This window comes from Spea bombifrons, chromosome 11, assembly GCF_027358695.1.
Source record: "Spea bombifrons isolate aSpeBom1 chromosome 11, aSpeBom1.2.pri, whole genome shotgun sequence".
In the NCBI taxonomy this organism is placed as follows: domain Eukaryota; kingdom Metazoa; phylum Chordata; class Amphibia; order Anura; family Pelobatidae; genus Spea; species Spea bombifrons.
In genome coordinates, this window is record NC_071097.1 from 33821762 (window position 1) to 33841554 (window position 19793).

Here is a 19793-nt window from a genome sequence, read left to right on the forward strand (position 1 = left end):
GCACACCGTCCCATTAACAGCCACTGTCTCCGTGTCTTCTTAGACATTAATCACAGATCATTAATCGTTTAATATAATATAATTCTTAACTACAGCTGAAAAACGTTTCAGGGATTTGAAGCAAAATCAGACAAAGTGTGTTTCTGGCTCTTGGTTTTGCTTTTATTTACCTTAATAGCTTTTATTTACTTTAATAATGTGATTTTCTAATCACCTTTATTCTTCTGCTTGTTTCTATTAATGTGTACTCTTGGTATACTGAGTGTGTTAACATACTTTAAATGAGCCAGGCCCTTTAAGTCATTAACTCTTTAACAGCCCACCACGAAAAACGTTTTGCTCGTATAACTGCGGTTGCATCGGACCGGTTCCGGTGTTGGTCCGTATAAAAACCAACTCGGCGAGAGGTAAACGTATTCTGAACCATAAGGAAAGGAGTAACGTTTCCATCGGCTTCTCGTGCCGATACGCTTCTGGTTGTTCTATTTCATGCTGTTATATCGAGCGCACTCACACTGTATTGAACTTTTCTGGGAAGGAAAGGGTCACTGGGAGATCTAGCACTTGAGTAATAGCATGTTATATACATTAAGCGGTGCCGGCGCTGGTATAGCGTGCTTTCGTTATATACATTATCCAGAAGTAATGCAATAGGCGTAGTCGCCGCTAGGAGTATAGAAAGAACAAAGCTGGGAAGGTATCAACAGTAACAAAAGTTCAGTCAGCTATAGGAGGTTCGTGGTAACAGATAGTTTAATATGTACAGTTTTGTTCCTTCATCTGATTGTATGACTTGATAATAAATATGTTTCATGGTTACAAGACGACACATAGACACGTGAGTAACATTAACCCTGACAGTGCCGGAGGAATATGGTCTCACCCATTCTAGAAGACAGGTGATGGCTGCATCATCATTCATATTTAGGGATAGATATTGCACATTGGAGAGGATCAGGACAGAATTTGTTCCCAATCAGGACAAATGTGTGTATTATTGTGCCAACCAAACGGCACGCCACCTCCTAGCAGCAAAATGACACTGCAGAGTGAAGAATGGTACCCAAGGCTGTACAAATGGGAGGGGGGTTAAGACAGGCTGAGATTGTGTAAGGACTCACATATAGGTGCAGACAGCGATTATCATACAGTAACGTATGCAAGAAAGAGAGAGAGAGAGAAGGTCACCGATTAGGGGAGGATGGATCAGGAGTTGCGGGGAAATGGAGAAAGGAGCAGGCATTTCGGGGGGAGATGCCACCCTGACGGCAGATCACGTGATCGCCGACAAGCGCACAGCCCGGTAATGAGGATACATCACAATGATACGTGTAACGGAGCTGCGTCGGTCCCCGGCTGTGTAGGGGGCGGCCTGCTCTCCACAAGACAGGAGGGTAGATCCAAACATCTTCAGCTAAAACTGAACCCAGCTGGACGCCTGCGGACCTTGAGAGGGCAGACTGCTAGAAAGGAGAGAGACAGACCGGGTCAGACACAATACAAGCAACCCGACAGCCCCCCCAGAGAAAAAATAAAAAAGAACCCCCCCTTAAAGTTTCCAAGACCCCAGCTCTGACAGTTACCACCAAACTATGTGATAATTAAGTAGTATTGCACACACTTCCGGTTAACAGAGATTTTCCCAAAAGGGGTTACAAAACACACTCGGGGAAATGGGGGAAAAAAGTGTAATTGAGCCAAAATCTACATATACTTATAAAAGCTAATTTACCACACCAGTGCACCTCCTCTGCTGAAGCATTATCGGAGCCGCGTTCAATGTGAACATGACTGTGCCCGTTTCTGTTCATACGTAGGAAAGCCAGACATCTTTATTCACATCTCGCAAACAGACGGGCAGAGTTTAAACGAAGGGATTAGAATTAGTCTGAGAAACCGGACTTGTATTTATACATCCTCCCGGGTACGTATACACATCCTAGTTAAAGTAATCACAAGCTCGGGGCAGCTAGGATTCTGGGTAGGTCACCAGATTTTTGACTAATTCCACATGGCTTAGTCACGCATGTGGAATGCACGCCTAGCTTCCTTTACTTGTAGACCCCCAGAGCCCGCTTATAGACACGTATCACATAGATGACCTTAACATTGCCAAGCTATTTACATGATCATTTTGGATAACATTTCTTTTGAATTTCCTCACCTGCTTGCTGTATTGAAATCTCCCCACAGGTCTGATGCGGCTGCGACGGGCTTAGCCGGTGGAGCCGGAGAGCCGAGATCGAGCAGAATGTCTGGGGACATAGAGGTGGCAAGTGTCAGGATGATGGCTTCCAACTTATCATCAAAAGGAGAGCCACACAAGTAACGCAGAACATCTAGAAACCTTACAACCAATATTTATACACAAGATGTATGGGATAGAAGAAAAGAAAGGCCTACGGAGACCGTACATTTCCTTGGCACGTTAATAAAATATGGCTGGTGGGAAGTATTCAGTGTCCTGCTGGGGTGCAGGTATATAGTTTGAGAGGGTGTTTCGCTTGGGTTACCCTGTTGGATGGGGGGTACTGGCACACAGTTTGAATTAAAAAAGGGGCTTTATCTGAGGGGTCGCTGTATGCAGTGGAACGGGGCTGTTACCTGGACTGGCGGAAGTGTTGTTGGGCTGCAGAGGTGGAGGGGTAACGTGATTTGCCACAGGTATAGAAGCGGATACAGGAACAGGAGCAGCAAAGATTTTGCCCCCTGGAGGGGGAGGAAGCAGTGCAAAGCCCCCAGATCCAGCATTCCCTCGAGGCTTGCCCGAGCCATCCTTCTTCTTTATGTTCTGAAGATGGAGATGCAAAGTGTGGGCAAGTTATTAGAAAAGGAAATAGCAGAAAGATTCAGGTAAAAACAAACAGTAGCCGCACGAGGACAGCCCGGGCCGGTTTAATTAGGTCTACGTTAGAAGACAAGACCTACCCCGATATTGAGCTTGATCGTCTGGCCTTCTTTGAACCCCAAGTCGAGCTTTGGTTGGTTGTCTTGTCCCTGAGGCTCTTTGGAAAAGTCAGATTCCTGCTTTACCCACCTGTACCAAGAAGTACAAGATATCACAGGTCATTGAGGGCTGCAAAACAGGGTGCAAATGTACAGCTCTCCTGGAGAGAGAGGACACGCTCGACGTGTGACGAGTGACCGGTCCTCTAACAAGCCCATGTCCCCGAGGCATGCCATAGCCAGAGGAAGCTTGAGTTCTTACTTGAAATGATCCTGGAGGGTCACGTTGAAGTCGAAAGCATCTCCCCGATCTGCAAACCCGATGCCAATGAATGCACTTCTTCCTATAGATGGTGGAGAAGAGCGCAATGAATGAAATGCCCATTACTGAATACAAAAATACCTACAACGTCATCAGTAATAATGAATATCACACTATTTCCACCCTATCCCTGTTCAAGCTCATGCTGCGCACATGATCCTCCTACCGAGGTCCTCCTCATTCACAGTCACGCTATTTTTTCTCTGAAAGGCCAACCAAAAATGGTGTTTTCTGGACAAAAGGTGGTTCTCATCAGTCTGTTGAGCGTCCTAACCCGGGATCACATTTCTATTATTTTCTCCCCAGATCCGGTCTCCCATTCCATCAGACTCCTTACCATTCCCATCCTGAATCCTGATCACAAAGTAACGACTGGAATCTGTCACCGTCTCCACTGCGATTCCAGGAAACTGATCGACGGGGGCTTGGGCAAAGAGTTCACCTGATAATAAATAAATAAAAGTAAGATACTACCAGTCAGAGAGGTGACCCCGAGCATCACCGAGCCCATACGGAACAATGGCACCCGTGGCTGGCAAATACCTGAAACCTTGTCCTCCAGTTTGATAAATGCCACCTTCCCCTTGGAGGTGAGCCGCATTCTACCGGTCCAGTCCGGCTGGTCAAGTTTCCAGTCTGATGCCCTACAGCGGAGGGAAGGCGACAGTCATGAATGAGACAGGTTTGCGGCTCCATCTACTTACCGGTGCGAGGGAATGAATGGCTGGATAGCTACGGAGCTCTAATCTACCCAGCCGTGAACATGAACAAAAAGCAAGACGTTATTTATAGGGCGTCAGCAGGTTCCGTAGCGCTCTCGTGTATATATATATATAAACACACGTATAATTAGAGATATTTAAATGCCATGAAGATACATCAATAAAATCTTAAGACAAATTAAAAAAATATATATATAATTTTTCTGATAATGTCATATTTTAATGTAACATCAGGCGAATTATACTATAAAATATACAATATTCACAATTTACACGTAATTCTATGTTATATGTCAATATAATTCGCTGTAATACGCCTTTGCGGCTGCCCTCCCTCCCGCATCCGTTCCTCTGTCACTAGAATACAGTCTGACTAACCGGTATCCCCGGTTGGAGGCCCGCGGCGGGATCCGGTACACGCTAATTTCGGGTTTGACACAGAGCACCGACTCGTATTCAGCCTCCGCCGCCATCTTTACCGACACTGAAGCAGCTGACTGCCGATTTCCGCCTGTCACCATGGAGACAGCATCCGGGCGCCATCTTGGGAATGGCAAGTACCGCTAAATCACGTGACCGCAAACAGCGGGCGGCTGCTTGTCGTTTCGGGCATGGGAAACCTAAATAAGTACACCTCCGGTACGAATAGTTATGTTCCAAACCACTAATTTGCAACTTCCGCCCGTTACAAATATGGAGATTGTCATCTATGAAAGAGGGGGACTGCAAGGAAGTTTTGCCGGAAGTGTGTCATACTGGCATTCACACATATTACGAAGCTGTGCTTAGGAGCCAGACAGTACCCCTGTGCCTTTACACTAGTCCTGTCTGGGAGCATGTTGAAGTGAACTGAGCAGACCCTGCCATAATGGTGACCAGATCCTGCCATTTTCCAGGGCACACATGTCTTTCACATGTCGCTGACCATCCCTCTTTTGGCCCTGAAACCCTCGGTGTCTCGACCCCTGATACCCCCTTATTTGGGAAACCTCAGGGTTTCACGACAAATAAACCCGGCCCTCAGGAGCAGCGTTGCAGCACGTCCCACCCGCATCCCTTCCGACCATGGCACTTTCCTGCGTGTGGGACTAGCCCTGCATGAACCACACACCGGGATCAGCGGACCACCCGTGATCAGGGGAAGCGTCCACCAACATCAGCGGGACCACCTATCCTGAAAAGGGTGCCCTCTCTTCCCCTGATGCCCTCTCTCCTCCCCTGATGCCCCTCTTTTCTAGGAGCTCGGAATGTTTCCTGGGTATGAGGGTATCGCAGGGTTCTACAGCCCTAAAAGCCCCGATAATGTGTATAGAAATAGCAGGAAATGGCTTTATAAATTAAAACTGCGTGAATAAAACCCCTTACTCTTATTCTAAATGCCCCACTCAGATACACAAATAATCTAGCACTCCCAAAGCCGTATAAAAAGCCTGGGTAAAACTCCGCCCCAGCTGCACCTCTAACCACACCCCCTAAACAAACGCGTCTCCCGAGATTAGGGTAAGAATTGTGAATTTTCACGCGTGCCTCAGTAAGGAGCCATTAAAGAATTTCCAGCACCGTCCCTTCTGTCACGCAAACAGTGTTTATAGCAACAGTCATTTAACAAACATTGTTTCGCTAACAAATGCCGCTTGTCTGGTGTACTGGGTGCTGCTTCCCTCCTCCAGGCTATTGCTAGGTGTATCGCGCATGTGACGCAGGCACACGGTGCATTACTCATCACAACCCTGCAGGCTATCGCACCAAAAGGAAAGAAGCCAAGCAGCTCTGCGAAGAGTTTCATATGAAATGATCCCAAAGAGGGATTGATAGGTCTTAGATTTACCTCTTTATCTCCTGGGAATCCTTTCTCCTTTCCTCCCCCTGTTTTTCTATTATTTTCTTTTCTCTGTTGTCTTTCCAAGTCTCTTTCTCTCTCTCTTTCTGCTCTCCTTTCTCTAATTACTTTCCTTGTTTCTCTTCCCTCCTCTCATTCCTCCCATCCTCTTTTCCTGTTATTTTCTGTTATTTTCCCTTATCAATGCTTGGCATAACTAAACCGCTTACGCGTAACACTTTAGCCAACCATTCCGTTTTTACTGATGTGCCATACCTGAGGATACTGCACTATTTCACTTTTTTGTTTTATCCACAGACCGTATAGAAGAATAAAGACGTGTTTTTACAGATTTTCCTGATGAGCCTCTTTTTTTAACATGCGCCCCTGTTTTTTTTCTGCTGTATTGTGAGTGTTGTGAGGAGTGTTGTGAGGAGTGTTGTGTGGAGTGTTGTGAGGAGTGTTCTGAGGAGTGTTGTGAGGAGTGTTTTGAGGAGTGTTGTGAGGAGTATTCTGAGGAGTGTTGTGAGGAGTATTCTGAGGAGTGTTGTGAGGAGTGTTGTGAGGAGTGTTCTGAGGAGTATTCTGAGGAGTGTTGTGAGGAGTATTCTGAGGAGTGTTCTGAGGAGTGTTGTGTGGACTGTTGTGAGGAGTATTCTGAGGAGTGTTCTGACGAGTGTTGTGAGGAGTGTTGTGAGGAGTGTTGTGTGGAGTGTTGTGAGGAGTGTTGTGTGGAGTGTTGTGAGGAGTGTTGTGAGGAGTGTTCTGAGGAGTGTTGTGAGGAGTGTTGTGTGGAGTGTTGTGAGGAGTGTTCTGAGGAGTGTTGTGTGGAGTGTTGTGAGGAGTGTTGTGTGGAGTGTTGTGAGGAGTGTTATGAGGAGTGTTATGAGGAGTATTCTGAGGAGTGTTCTGACGAGTGTTGTGAGGAGTGTTCTGAGGAGTGTTGTGTGGAGTGTTGTGAGGAGTGTTCTGAGGGTTGCCGCAGTGGTTATTCTGGGAAGTATATTTTTATATATTTTATATATTTTTTGATTTCTTTCACTATCGGCACGTGATTGCTGACACCTCTTTCTCTTTTTCAAGTGGAAATGGCCGGTAAGGTCATCAGAGGTCCCGGAAAGGTCATGGTTTCCGGCGGTGTAAGCAATGACACTGGCAGGAAAGCGCTCCCATTGAAATTAATGCGCATGGGGGCGCAAGCAGCAGGACTTCCCCTGCAGCAACAAATGCGTGTATCCCGCTTCATCAGCGGGACCGCCCACAACATCAGTGGTACTGCCCACTGACGGCAGCGGGACCTCCTACCCGCATCCCGCAAGGGTGGGCTCCGGTTGGCGGGAGCCATGCTCATTATCATATGCTTCATTTATATAAGTTTTATTTCATTCTTATTTGAGTTTTTGCATACGCCCTTTTTTCAGGTTAAGTTTGTTTTAGTTTCACCGTTTTTGGTTAATTACGGTTGAAAGCTTTATTTATCGAGCACACGCCCCGGAGGCTCGCACTGTTTGGGTAAATTCTCACATGTCATCTTATCTATGCAAGAAGCCAAACCTTCAGGTTTCCATTCCATTCCATCCGCGGTGTCGTCTTTGGGCCTTTCTCTTCCTCCTATAAAATTGTGAGTTATTATTTTTTATTATTTCTTTTTATATGCTGATTTACCCTAAACAGTGTTATCATATATCTTGCATTAATAATGGGAATCATAGGAAAAATGAACCGACCCTGAGACTCTTCACCTTCAAAGCCCCATTGCGTACTTATCCGCCAAATGTGTTACCCAGATGGCTCTAATACCGGCCCTCATGGAAAGCTTAACTTGTCATTATTCAAAGCTAGAAATCGAGTCACCTGCATTCAAGTAGGGATATCAACCATAACATACTGAGAGCAAAAGCACCAACTGGGAGCCCTATATATGATCACATTAGCATAGAATAGCAAGGAGTCTCCAGACTGCGTGACCCCGAGAATCTGCCCTTCACCCTGGGGCAAAAACCCTGAGAATCTATGGAAATAATCTTCAACATTGTTAAGTTACTAAGATATAAAAATAGCAATTCCAACATTTTTTATATTGTTTATTTTTTTTTATGATCCCACGTCTGTTATATTATTGGTGGTTTTATTTAATTTCCTGAAGTTATCACCCCCAAAATGTTAGGGTCACTTCTCAGTCTTCCATCCTCTTGCTTTAAATTATTCCTCCTATTGTACTCTGCTTAATCCTTCGGCATACTTGAATGTTTCTGTCATTTCTCCGCACTCACTTTGCTCTATAGGGTGGACATATTAAAGGGACGCTCCAACCATCACATGCGCTTTAATACATATGAATACCCCCCACATGCATTTGCCCCTTTCCCCCACCTCCCCAACCAGTACCAACGCTAGCTCTCTGAACGCTGCTGGCGGGGGTCCGTTCAGACCCCGTGTACATCCGTGGAAAGTGCTTCCATTGATTTAAGTGGAGGAATTTTCCTGCCACTGATTGGCTGCTTCAAGCAAGCAAGAATTAATGGCCCGCAGATGAGGAACTTTTGCCAGTTTCCTCTCATTCATTCACAGAAACATAGAATCTGATGGCAGATAAGAACCATTCGGCCCATTCGGCCCGTCATTTTTCCCCCCTGTCTCTTTCAGTTCATGGATTCGCAGATTTGGCTTCTCTCAGACTCCTCTGAGACTGAAAAGGATTCCTACCGGGCGCTGGACACGGCATTTAGGAAGCAGTGTGCGGGGCTGGCCGTGTCTTATCGAGCTGTCCTGTTCCAGGATCTCATTATGTCTGTGGAAAGGGGGCACTTGAGTAAGAGTGATGGGAGTTATGTGTGTGGCAGCTAGGCGGGGCAGTAACTATGTTAGCCTGTGTTTGTCACATTGTATCAGTTCTGAATACAGAAGGAGCAGTCAGGCGGTGGAGCCGGTCCTGGAGTTGGTGGTGCCAGAAGCCACTCCCACTGCCTGGATAGCCAATGAAAACTCCCGAATCTCGCCAAACAGCTGCCCTACCTGTAACCTCTGGGGCAGGTACAGTAGGTAGAGAAATTTGGGAAGATGAGGCTAGTAAGTCACAAGAGAATGCGGAGTATTAAAAAACAACGGGGCCGCAGACTATAATTATTCTGTCGCTTTTACATTTTATGGGATACAGTGTAGATAAAAGCCAACCCCAGAAATATCGCTAAATAATATTATACTGTATATAAATTTATATATATATATATTTTTTTTTGGTAAAAATTTTTCCCATATTCTGGGTCATTCTACAGATTTTTGGGACAAAACAATAGCATTTCCAGAGCGTTACATTTTAAAAGTCAACTGCAATGTCCAAACCCCGTTATAATTCATCACGCCTCCCTCTTGGGCTACGTCCACGGATGATCCTTCTAGATGCTTTACTGTTTAGTGAGCGTTGCGGAGTTCACCCCATGGAAGGTCTTGTGTTGCTTTGCTTCTTTGTGCTCATTCTTTCTTGCAGAGCTGTATTTGAAGGGCTGGCTGCTGTCCACGTACCCGCACGTGGTGTACTTTCGGGGCCACACTCCTCATCTCAAAATGGATGGAGAAGTGACGGTCCTCCGACATCTGGAAAAGATGGGTTGCCGGGTCGTCAACCCCTTGCAACCCATGCTAAGGTGCATCAACAAGTTCTGGACATTACAGGAGCTCGCCGGACACGGGATCCCAATGCCCGACACCCTGTCGTACGGTGAGGAAACCCCATTACCCAATTCACAAATATATGAACTTGTCGCTAGGTCCTCATTTCTTCTAATTTTCAGGAGGCTATTCGGATTTCGAAGAGATAATTGAGCTGGGGGAGTCGAAGCTCTCCTACCCTCTTGTGGTTAAGAACACGCGGGGCTGTCAAGGTGAGGAGGGGTCGAAAAAAATAGTGGTAGCTGTTTTTGTGTAGTAGTTTGGGTGAAGAGTGTGGTAACATCCCTGGCACCCGCTCCTTTTGTCTTCCTCATTGTCAGGCAATGCTGTGTTCCTGGCTGCCGATAAGGGCCACCTGGTGGGGATCCAACATGTGCTGAGGAAGGACAGCCCGTATCTCTTCCAGAAATACATCCAGGAGTCCCATGGTCGTGACGTGCGAGTCTTGGTCATTGGAGGCCAAGTTGTGGCGTCCGTGAAACGCATGGCGAAGGATGGAAGGCTCCAGAGTAACTTATGCAGAGGTATGATAGAGCTGCCGGGCGTTTTGTAGTGTCCTCTCCTGGGGCTTTCCTCTGTCTGTCCCGTCCACTCCTTTATCTCGCCCTTGGTCATCCATCACAAGAACACAAGGACCACCAACGCTCGTGGACCTATACGATAAGTCCTTTATCCTAAACAAAAGCTAGACAGGTTGCCATATCCACTGCAGATACAGTGTGTTACAAAGTTATTTAGGTTGAAAAAAAGACATTTAGTCCTCCAAGTTCAACCATTCATTGATTAGTTGATCCAGAATAAGGCAACCCCCCCCCCCATTAACACAGTAATGTCTTCTTCAAGTCAGAATCAACATATATATGTTATATATATATATATATATATATATATGTTTGTGGAAACATTCTTTCTGTTTTTGATCAATCTGTAGGTGTGGAAAGGTAATAATAATAATAATAAAAAGGTTAATTACAGGAATTCTAATTGTGATCATTTAGAGTGTCCTCCATACGTTCTGTTCTTCTCACCAACTTTTTAATTTTAAATTTTTTTTTTTTTTTAACGTTTTTTTTTTCTTCTTCTTTCTCCATAATTTAACCTCAATTCCTTTCTGTGAATTCTTTAGGTTCGGATACTGAAAGCTACACGCTGGATGAAAGGGAGAGGTATCTGGCCGTTAGGATATCGGAGATCCTGGACCTGGACATCTGCGCCATCGACCTTTTGTTGCGTAAAGACGGATCGCTGTGTGTGTGCGAGGTGAGGACAGGGACGGCGAGGCCTGGGAATTCTATGTATACTTTAAGGTTTCATCACTGAGGAGGTGCTGGATACTTGTGTTTTTTTTTTTTACAAAGTAACCTATTGTGTGGCATGGTAGCGAAAAATGCATATAGCTATAGCAGCCCAAGAGAAAAGGGAGTCTGAAGGCAACAAGCTTTAGGTGTTTCCATCAGAAGAAGAGACCTCTGCAGCTTTTTTCTCCTTTGGTGCAATAAAAGGTATGGACTTCAAGTAAGGAGGCATGGTTTCAAAAAACAGGTAGATCACGTCCACTGCGTCTCCCTGGTCCACAGCGTGACCTACAGTTTCATAGCATTTACTGTATATTTTTCTTGTGCTCTTCCATTTCAGGTGAACTCCAATCCAGGATTTATCCTCCTCGAAAGAGCTTGCAACGTAGACTTGGCCTCCAGGATAGCTCAGCATATATTGTCCCTGCTTCCCAGACACAGGAATCTGCAGTAACCATGTAACACCCTGACCTTTTCTTCTCAAGACCATGAAACAAGTCGAACGTCCTTCTGTCTCCTGAAATCATGGCCGCCTTCCGGAATTTTCAGAATACTGGGTGCTAATTAATCTACGTACATGGCCCGTTGAGAGAATTTGAGATGAGTTGAGTTGAAATTGGTAAAACATGGACCTGATCTCTGGATTCCAATAAATTACTTAGATAATAGGAAAAATAATGATTGGCTCAATCCCTAGAGGCCAAATAAATAATGTCAAGGGATTCTGTCATCCGACCACTTGCCCCCTATGGATGTTGTTAAAATACCGTATTTGCTCGATTATAAGACGAGGTTTTTTCCAGAGCAAATGCTCTGAAAAATACCCCTCGTCTTATAATCGGGGTCGTCTTCTAATCAGACCCCAAAAAAATGCTGGCGCCATGCTGCTTACCGGTCGCGAGCAGCGTCTCTTCTGTTAGAAGCAGGGCAGGAAGCTTGCAGCGTCCTCACAGAGCTCTATCTCCCCCTCCCTCCTCTGAGGGCGGGGCCAGAGAAGTTGCTACAGCCGGTCCCCTGCAGAAGTCTGCGAGTGGGAGATCTGCAGTTCAGGTGAGGGGGTGGGGGAGGGTTTTTGAGTATGTGTGAAGTGTGTGTGATTAAGGGAATGAATGAGTATTTAAATGTTTGTGAATGAGTGTGAGTGTGTGTGTGATAGCATGGATGTGTAAGGGGGGTGGGGGTTGTAGCATGGCATATGGAGGCTGTAATCCCACTGCTATCATCCCCAGGTTCCAGCATGTACTGGCTGCCTTGGCTTGATAGGAGTGTGATTGCTGTTAGCAGTTTGATATATATATATATATCAAACTGCTAACAGCAATCACACTCCTATCAAGCCAAGGCAGCCAGTACATGCTGGGTTAAAAGGCATATCATGGGGCTGAGTGGCATATAGGGGGTTAAAATGCATTTCTGGACCTCCAGAAATGCATTTTAACCCCCTATATGCCACTCAGCCCCATGATATGCCTATATACCTCCAGAAATGCTTTATACCCCCCTATATGCCACTCAGCCCCATGATATGCCTTTTAACCCCCTATATGCCAGAGTGGCATACAGGGGTATAAGGCATATCATGGGGCAGAGTGGCAAATAGGGGGGTATAAAGCATTTCTGGGGGCAGAGTGGCATAACTGGGGGGGCAGGTTGGCAAATAAAAGGAAATTTAAAAAATATATTTTTCTCAATCATAGCTTTTATTAAACATGAAAATAATTTACATTAATTAATATTTACTGGTAAAACTTTTTCCCTATAGGGTAGTCTTATATTCAGGCTTTTTGTTTTTTTCCTAAATTAATATTTTGATTTTGGGGGGTCGTCTTATAATCGGGGTCGTCTTATAATTGAGCAAATACGGTATTGTTAAAATAAATGTGGCTATTGTTACAGTCTTTTTGCTGAATTAATACATGCATACATGTATCCGGAAAGTTCCTTCTTCTGTGTCCATAACATTCTTCCTACTAAAAACACACTCTGTCCAGACTCCACCATATGTTTTGGAAAGTTTTGTTACCCCTTAGGTTATTAATCAGGTATTGAGGTTAAAGCCTGTAGACCAATCAGCTGTTGGACATTCTACAAAGTCTGGATTTAGGTTCTGTTAAAAAAGGTGAGTTTGTACTCATATTTAAGAGAAACATATGGGAACTAAAAAATATACATTGAGTATTTCTGGAACACAGGCAGTGTATAAGAATATAGAGAAGGAGTATAAAGTAGGGAGGAATCTGACGGAGAGAGGAGTGTCAACTGATCACAAGATCGAAGAAATATGACTTTACCCCTCCAACCTGCCTGTACAAAGATGGTACAAGACACAATTGAGGCAACTAAAAGACTGGACATGCAGATCCTACTATGAGGTTGACACCTTATTATGTCAAAAAATATAAAATGTTTTTGGAGAAAAGATGACAGCAAAGCCAAAGTGTCGTGAAGTGGACACCAAGTGGAGACCAATGTATAATTCTTGAACACCAACTATGTTGAGAGCTCTTGGTCCCCTTATGGATAAATACCAAGATTCTTGGTCCCCTTATGGATAAATCTCAGATACTATAGATGGACCTTTGGTCTGAGTCTAGTAAAGAAACCCTGAAGGGTGCAGTTCTTCTGCTTCTAACAGTCACTATCCCTTCAGATGAACCTCAGGTACCGTGACCACCAGGACTTAGTAGATATGGCGTCACATCCAAGCGCTAAGGGAAAGCCTACTCACTAACCAAGATCCAGTCCAAAGAGTCAGGGCAGGCAGAATACAGGCGCGGTCCAGGTAACAAGCCGAAAGGTTTGGGCAGGGAAAGCTCAGATGGAAATACCAGTTATATGGGCAAAAGACAACAAAAGATCACTATTCTGGCATTGATAGACATTTAGGGTTTCTGGGTATGAAGCACCAAATGTGATGGTAACGTGACGGAGCTAGAATGCATCAAAGTGTGCACCAGAACTACACGTCGAGATTTGGTCTTGTATTGCGTTTTGTAGACCAAAATGATACAAGGTTACAAGCGTTACCCTATATGTCCAGATTTCTGCTGTTCTTAAGAAGCCGAGGGAAGTTAATTTGCATGCTATAAATGAACTAAAACTAGAAGGAAGTTAGGAAATAATCATGCAGAAGAAAAAATTCATTCACCAAATGGCTTTCGCTGAGCTCCAGAGGACACCCGCACGTCCCTCAGGAGATTCTTCTTGAAATTACCGAGAGATTTCTAAGATTATTCGCAGATCTCTGAGGATTTGGGGCAATTTGGAGAGGGCAGACTGGGCAGGTAAGAAAGTAGCCATATTTTGTGTGACTGGACCTGTAGGAAATCAGATGATTCAATAAACCTGACCGATATAAATATCAGAAATCATGACCGTAATAGAAGCATAGTAACCATCTAGTTTTTGGGGTGCTTCATAATCTTTTACAAAGTCCCCATAAATGGAATTCATGTAGCTCCTTGTGTTCATAACGTCAGAATGTTTTCCGCTAGTGGAGAATTTTAGGGTTCCATCCCAAGAGTTGTTACGAGTTTTGTTTGCAGAAGAGTTATTGCATCGAATCACTAACTTCACTGCGCATTATGATCGGCAAACCATAGTTGGTTCCATATATCAAATATATAAGATTTCCATCGGGCTGATTTCAAACTACGTCATACCCAGCTGCTCTCCTCTCCTCGCAGAAGAGCTTGAGGGAACGGGTTGACCGTTCATAATGCACACTGGAAGAGAAACTCTTCCGCCTTATTGAATGAGGAACTCTGGTTGAGGTTTATATTTGGGAATAATTGGGTTTTTTTTCTAGGTTTTCTTGTTCTCACAATGTAATGTGTGATTTTCTAGTGAATCAGCGCTTACTAAACAGACCCCGCTGTTCAGAGGATAGAGTTTGAGGTCCACCAAAGATGGTTTAAAGACTACTATTATAATTAAAGTGACAGATACGTGTCCCAGGCCGCCTCACCAACAAAGAATGCTTGTTAAGATATTTTATACTTTCTTATGCGTTCTTCAAAATGTAAACAATACCAATAAAACAAAATAAAATAAAGAAGGTACCCTTAGTAGGAGACGCAGTGGAATTCCCCCCTCTGTGGCATGATGTATCATCAGACGTATCTGCTGCTGGACCTCCATAACTCTCACCAAGCCAGCACTGAAGATCACTGGTAGTAAAGATGTGCAATCATGCGCAAAGAGATGTGTTTGGCCGAACGCCTCTCCTGCATGGAAGGCAGCTGCTCTTGGTCCTGTTCAAGCTAGCGACGTATACGGAATTACTCAGCATCAATAGAAATCCAATGGGAAGCCTAAGCAGGGCCAGATCGGGGGGGGGGGGTTGACGGGGCAGCCCTGGCACTTTAAGGCCAGCGGCTGGTGCTAAAGCTATAGATCGGGTGAGCACAGGGCGCTGTCGTCTCTGTGCCAGATGGCCAGTCCAGACCTGACCTTTAGTATGATTAAAATAGGAAAGCTGGCAGCAATACACTTACTATTAATACTTCTATCATCCTTCTTCTGAGTAACCATAAAAAACGGTACTTGAAGCCACCATTGTGCCTCGTAAGCAAAATATTGTAAACTTCCTCATAGGCAAAGGTCGTGCAGCCTCTTTATTTAGTGAAATAGACCAAAGCCATTGGAATCGGCCGAAGGATTTAATATATCGGGTTTACTGCATGGAAAATAGCCGGGGGTGGTCAGAATCCCCCTATGCATTTGCAAAAAGGACACAGCGGAAATGTAAAGGGACCTCTCAGCAATTATATGCATTAAAGCGTATGTAACAGCCAGCGAGTCCCTCTTAAAGGAACAGCGCGAGACAGTCTATAACACCAAGAGAGACCGCTTGCGCACTTCCCATTGACATCACTAACGTTACAGTCTGTGTAACTTGCTGTGACTGTCTACATTGTTGCTGTATAAATGTCTGAGCAATTTCCACTTCAAATGTGTAGAAGAGATCTAGCATAGGAGGCTTGCAGTCTATTATCCATCAGTAGCTTTATTGAGCATAATAGTCTTTTTTCACAGGAAATATTTGTCTTTATAATGTTTTTAAGATAACGGTATCTTTTTCTCAATGAGGACATTATAAACCAAAAAAAAAAAAACAAAAACAAATGTAATTCCTTCACGTATTCTTTCTTAAGGGCATATTACGATATTCCAACGTCTGTTTCTTTTTTCCTTATCACTTGCAAAAAGTACTTCTGTCATAAAATGTATAGAATTTGTCACGCGACACTTCCTTCCACATTTCAAAGATGGCTGTTTGTATAGTTCCTTTAATAAAATCATTATTATATTTTATTTTGTGTTAGTTAGTGGTTTTGCTAACTTTGCTCTGTGCTAAGGAAAAGATGCATTAAAAATGCCCTGTATGGACCAATCCCTTTGACCCACTTTCCTCCCCTGTTGCTTATCTTTCTTTGCCTAATTTCCGTCTTTCCTCCCCTGAAGCCCCTCTTTACTCCCTTAATGCCCTTCTTTCCTTCCCGATGCCCCTCTTTCCTCCCCTAATATCCCTCTTTCCTTCCTGATGCCCTTTTTTTTCTCTGATGCCCCTCTTATCTATGAGCTCAGAGTGTTTGCTGAGTATGAGGGTATAATAGGGTTCTAGAACATAATATATATATATATCCGTTGGGGTAAATACAAAGTATGTATATCTGTAATTAATATGTGCTTGATTAAGTTTATGTGTGTATATATGTATGTATGATAGCGGCAAGCAACAGGAAAGACAGCTGTAAGATGATATCACACCTCCATACTATGTAGAGAAGGAAGGAAATGCATCACCTGGAGATAGCATTGGAAACATAGCAAGTCAATGACATCACACGGTGGGGTCTTGGGAGCAGAGGACAGGGACCACATTTACACATCAAGAGAGAAATCCCTTAAAAAGACATAGAAACACATAGAAGGAGACTGGATTGGTGAGTCTCACCCTTGGCACATCACCCACGCGGCATACACACTTAGCCGATATTAGATGGGATGTTTGTGGTCGGTATGAATGATTGTCGTCTGTATATCACTGGAACTCTGGTTTTGTCTTTGCTGTAACATTAATCTGGGTAGATTCTAATTAAAGCTCTCTCTCTGGTAAGAATCTTGGGTTGGGATAATCCCTTACGAAAAAATTACTGCAGTTTTTCTGAAGTAATACTGCAGTTTTTTGGACATGAAAAAACTGCAATACTGCACTTTTACTGCAGTATTACTACACATTTATTGCAGTTTTACTGCATTTGTACTTCACTGTACTGCAGTTTTACTGCAGTAATTTTTGTACGGAAGTACAAATGCAATAAAGCTACAGCACATTGAAGAGCAACTGTAGGTTTGCAATATAAAAAAAGTGCAGTAAATGTGCAGTAAAACTGCAGTAAAAGTGCAGTATTGCAGTTTTTTCATGTCCAAAAAACTGCAGTATTACTTCAGAAAAACTGCAGTAATTTTTTGTAAGGGTTATTGTAATATCAGGTAGAAAACCTTAGTAGAACTAGACATATATATTATCTGGAAAAGGGGTTATATGTTAGTTCTTGGAGGAGGTAACAAGGGGTATTACATTTATCATTCATACACAACGCAGAGCGGATCATTCTGCACGCATATCAATTGGTGGTATTGGTTTGAGAGAGGAGAATATATAACAATATCTATAAATATCTATATAGATATACAGATAACTCATACTTTCTCCACCTAGCCCGATAACCTTGGATGTGTCCAGCTGAGGAGACGTCGCACAAAAAGCATGTGTAATTGACCAATTCATCTCAATTTCAGGGCCTGTTTCCCGAATCTAATGGCAGAGTTACCCGTGGATCGTTACTCCCCCGAGTCTTTGGTCACGGTGATGGTCATGCTTATCACCTTCCTTCTGGGCGTTCCTGGAAACCTGTTGGTGATCTGGTTGACGAGCGTGAAGATGAAACGCACAGTGAACACCGTGTGGTTCTGCAATCTCGCGTTGGCTGATTTGACCTGTTGCCTGTCTCTTCCTTTCTCCATCGCCCTTGAGTTTCTCCACCAGCGCTGGCCGTACGGCTCCTTCCTGTGTAAGGTTTTACCTTCCGTCGTCATTCTCAACATGTTTGCCAGCGTCTTCACTTTGGTGGCCATCAGCATGGACCGTTGCCTCTTGGTGGTGAAGCCTGTGTGGGCCCAGAATCACCGCAGTGTCCGCTCTGCTCGGTTCGTATGCCTGGGAATTTGTCTGCTGTCTTTCCTGATGTGTCTTCCAGCAATGCTTTACCGAGAAACCAGCACCTACCAAAATACCACCACCTGTCAGTATACGTACACCAGAGGGCCCTACGTTCCTGATTATGACTATAACTATGATACCATGCCAGGGAGCAGCACAGCTACACGAGACTTGGCCACGGAACCAACAAGTAGTCCACCTTTTAATGGTTTGACCTTAACAAACCAAGTAAAAAACATTGACCTCCCAAGCTGGGATCCAAGAGATCCAAGCGCCGAGCCTTTCGCTTCGTCTTTGGATGATTTTACTTTCCTCCTTGACTCAGATGACTCGAGCCATCACGCCGTCATCACCATCGCCCGAGCCGTGTTCGGATTTCTGTTACCGGCCCTCATCATCTCGGCATGCTATATCCGGCTGGCATGGAAAATGCAAAATGCCAGATTCAACAGGATGAGCAGAAAAACCCGTAAAGTGGTGTTTAGCATCGTGTTGGCTTTCTACGTGTCCTGGGCTCCGTACCACCTGGTAGGTCTCACCATGTTGCATGTCGACAGCCCTAACATGCACCACCTGGATTCCCTCTCGCAGGCTCTAGCGTACTCAAATAGCTGCATTAACCCCATCCTCTATGTCTTCATGGGCAAAGACTTCAAAAGCAAGTTGCGTCGGTCTCTCTTGGGGCTCATAGAAAGCGCGCTCAGCGAAGAAGCTACTAAATCCACCAGCCGAAGCAGAAGCCGGGTCAGTGCTCCAGAGAGTGTAACTCTGTGAGCTTCCCTCGCCCAGCATTGTGTATGAAATTACGGAAGGCTGGAAACATTTAGCCCCGGGGGGGCAAGTCCGGCCATGCAGAGTAATAAAACAGCCCAATGTACATCTGGCTTAGACTATAGTCCAAGTGAAGGATCCCAAAAACACACCATGAGTGCTCGCTGGATTATATAAATCTATAAATCAGGCCATCCTAGGAGATAATTGCCCCCCCCCCATTGTGTATGAATGTCGCCATCTACTGGTCACTTTGCTCCGGAACATATAGATCTGACATCATCACGTAAATAACTCCGTGATCAAGAAATATAAATCTTCTATTTTCCGCCGTTTTCTTTCTTTTAGCAAAGTTGTGACATGCTTTACGCTTTTTTTTTGTGAAATATACTCTTTTTTCCGTAAGATTCTCAAAGGAATGAATGGAACATCTTTGGCGTGAGTTATCTAGAACGTAGGGGACCAAATGTCCTCATTTTCGGTGGAAAGTTCCTCTGATTCGTTTTTGACTGACCTTGAATGGTCATCAAAAAACCCTGAGACAATTTTAATTCATATCACCCTAAATCAATGTTTAAATGTCTAAATGTGATTAAAAAAACACCAAAAGAAATAAAAAAAATAATGATTAATAATATTCCTCTTTGCATGTAAAATAAATGCGAGAACTGAATGTATTAAATGTTTCTCCTTCTTTGATCATGTGGTTATTTTTTATATAAGCTCCGTTACTTATTACAAGCGTTCCCCAGGATGAACTTGAAGACCACATGGGCGCCATCTTGGTAGGGGAATGGATTGGCTGAGTAGATTAGAGGATGTCTCGCGCATGTACCAGACATCTCTCACAGCTCTCTCAGCCTTCTGTTGTCCATGCTGTGCTTCCAATAAGCTTTCATTTTTATTTTTTTTGATCATCCACGGTCCGGGGATATAACTCTTTTTAATTTTTTTACTTTTTTGGAGTTATTCGGCTTGAGAAACTGGATCCAACACATCTAAATTACCCATCGAGCCCCCC

General features: G+C 44.2%; 3 protein-coding genes across 7 annotated transcripts; 2 read left to right on the forward strand and 1 right to left on the reverse strand.

The window, feature by feature from the left end:
* Positions 1 to 735: 735 nt before the first annotated feature.
* NECAP1 (NECAP endocytosis associated 1) lies at positions 736 to 15037 on the reverse strand. 5 transcript variants are annotated; one of them, XM_053450616.1, is made up of 9 exons: positions 14836 to 15037; positions 13922 to 14090; positions 3812 to 3904; positions 3606 to 3710; positions 3209 to 3290; positions 2929 to 3037; positions 2605 to 2791; positions 2165 to 2255; positions 736 to 1463 (listed from the first exon to the last, which is right to left on the reverse strand). In XM_053450616.1, exons 3-9 carry the CDS (start codon positions 3867 to 3869, stop codon positions 1415 to 1417), a joined length of 681 nt encoding a protein of 226 aa, XP_053306591.1. In that variant the 5' UTR covers positions 3870 to 3904; positions 13922 to 14090; positions 14836 to 15037; the 3' UTR covers positions 736 to 1414. The 5 variants fall into 5 exon arrangements, with proteins under 5 accessions (XP_053306591.1, XP_053306590.1, XP_053306589.1 ...); XM_053450615.1 differs by having other exon boundaries at positions 3812 to 3912; XM_053450614.1 differs by lacking the exon at positions 13922 to 14090 and having other exon boundaries at positions 3812 to 3912.
* On the forward strand, positions 8446 to 11451 carry LOC128468797 (beta-citrylglutamate synthase B-like). The gene is made up of 6 exons (XM_053450611.1): positions 8446 to 8621; positions 9297 to 9527; positions 9601 to 9690; positions 9799 to 10002; positions 10605 to 10738; positions 11114 to 11451. Exons 1-6 carry the CDS (start codon positions 8459 to 8461, stop codon positions 11225 to 11227), a joined length of 936 nt encoding a protein of 311 aa, XP_053306586.1. The 5' UTR covers positions 8446 to 8458; the 3' UTR covers positions 11228 to 11451.
* Positions 15038 to 17599: 2562 nt separating the features above from the next.
* On the forward strand, positions 17600 to 18775 carry C3AR1 (complement C3a receptor 1). Its single transcript, XM_053450002.1, has 2 exons — positions 17600 to 18191; positions 18327 to 18775. The coding sequence occupies exons 1-2, from the start codon at positions 17600 to 17602 to the stop codon at positions 18773 to 18775; spliced, it is 1041 nt and encodes a 346-aa protein (XP_053305977.1).
* Positions 18776 to 19793: the final 1018 nt, after the last annotated feature.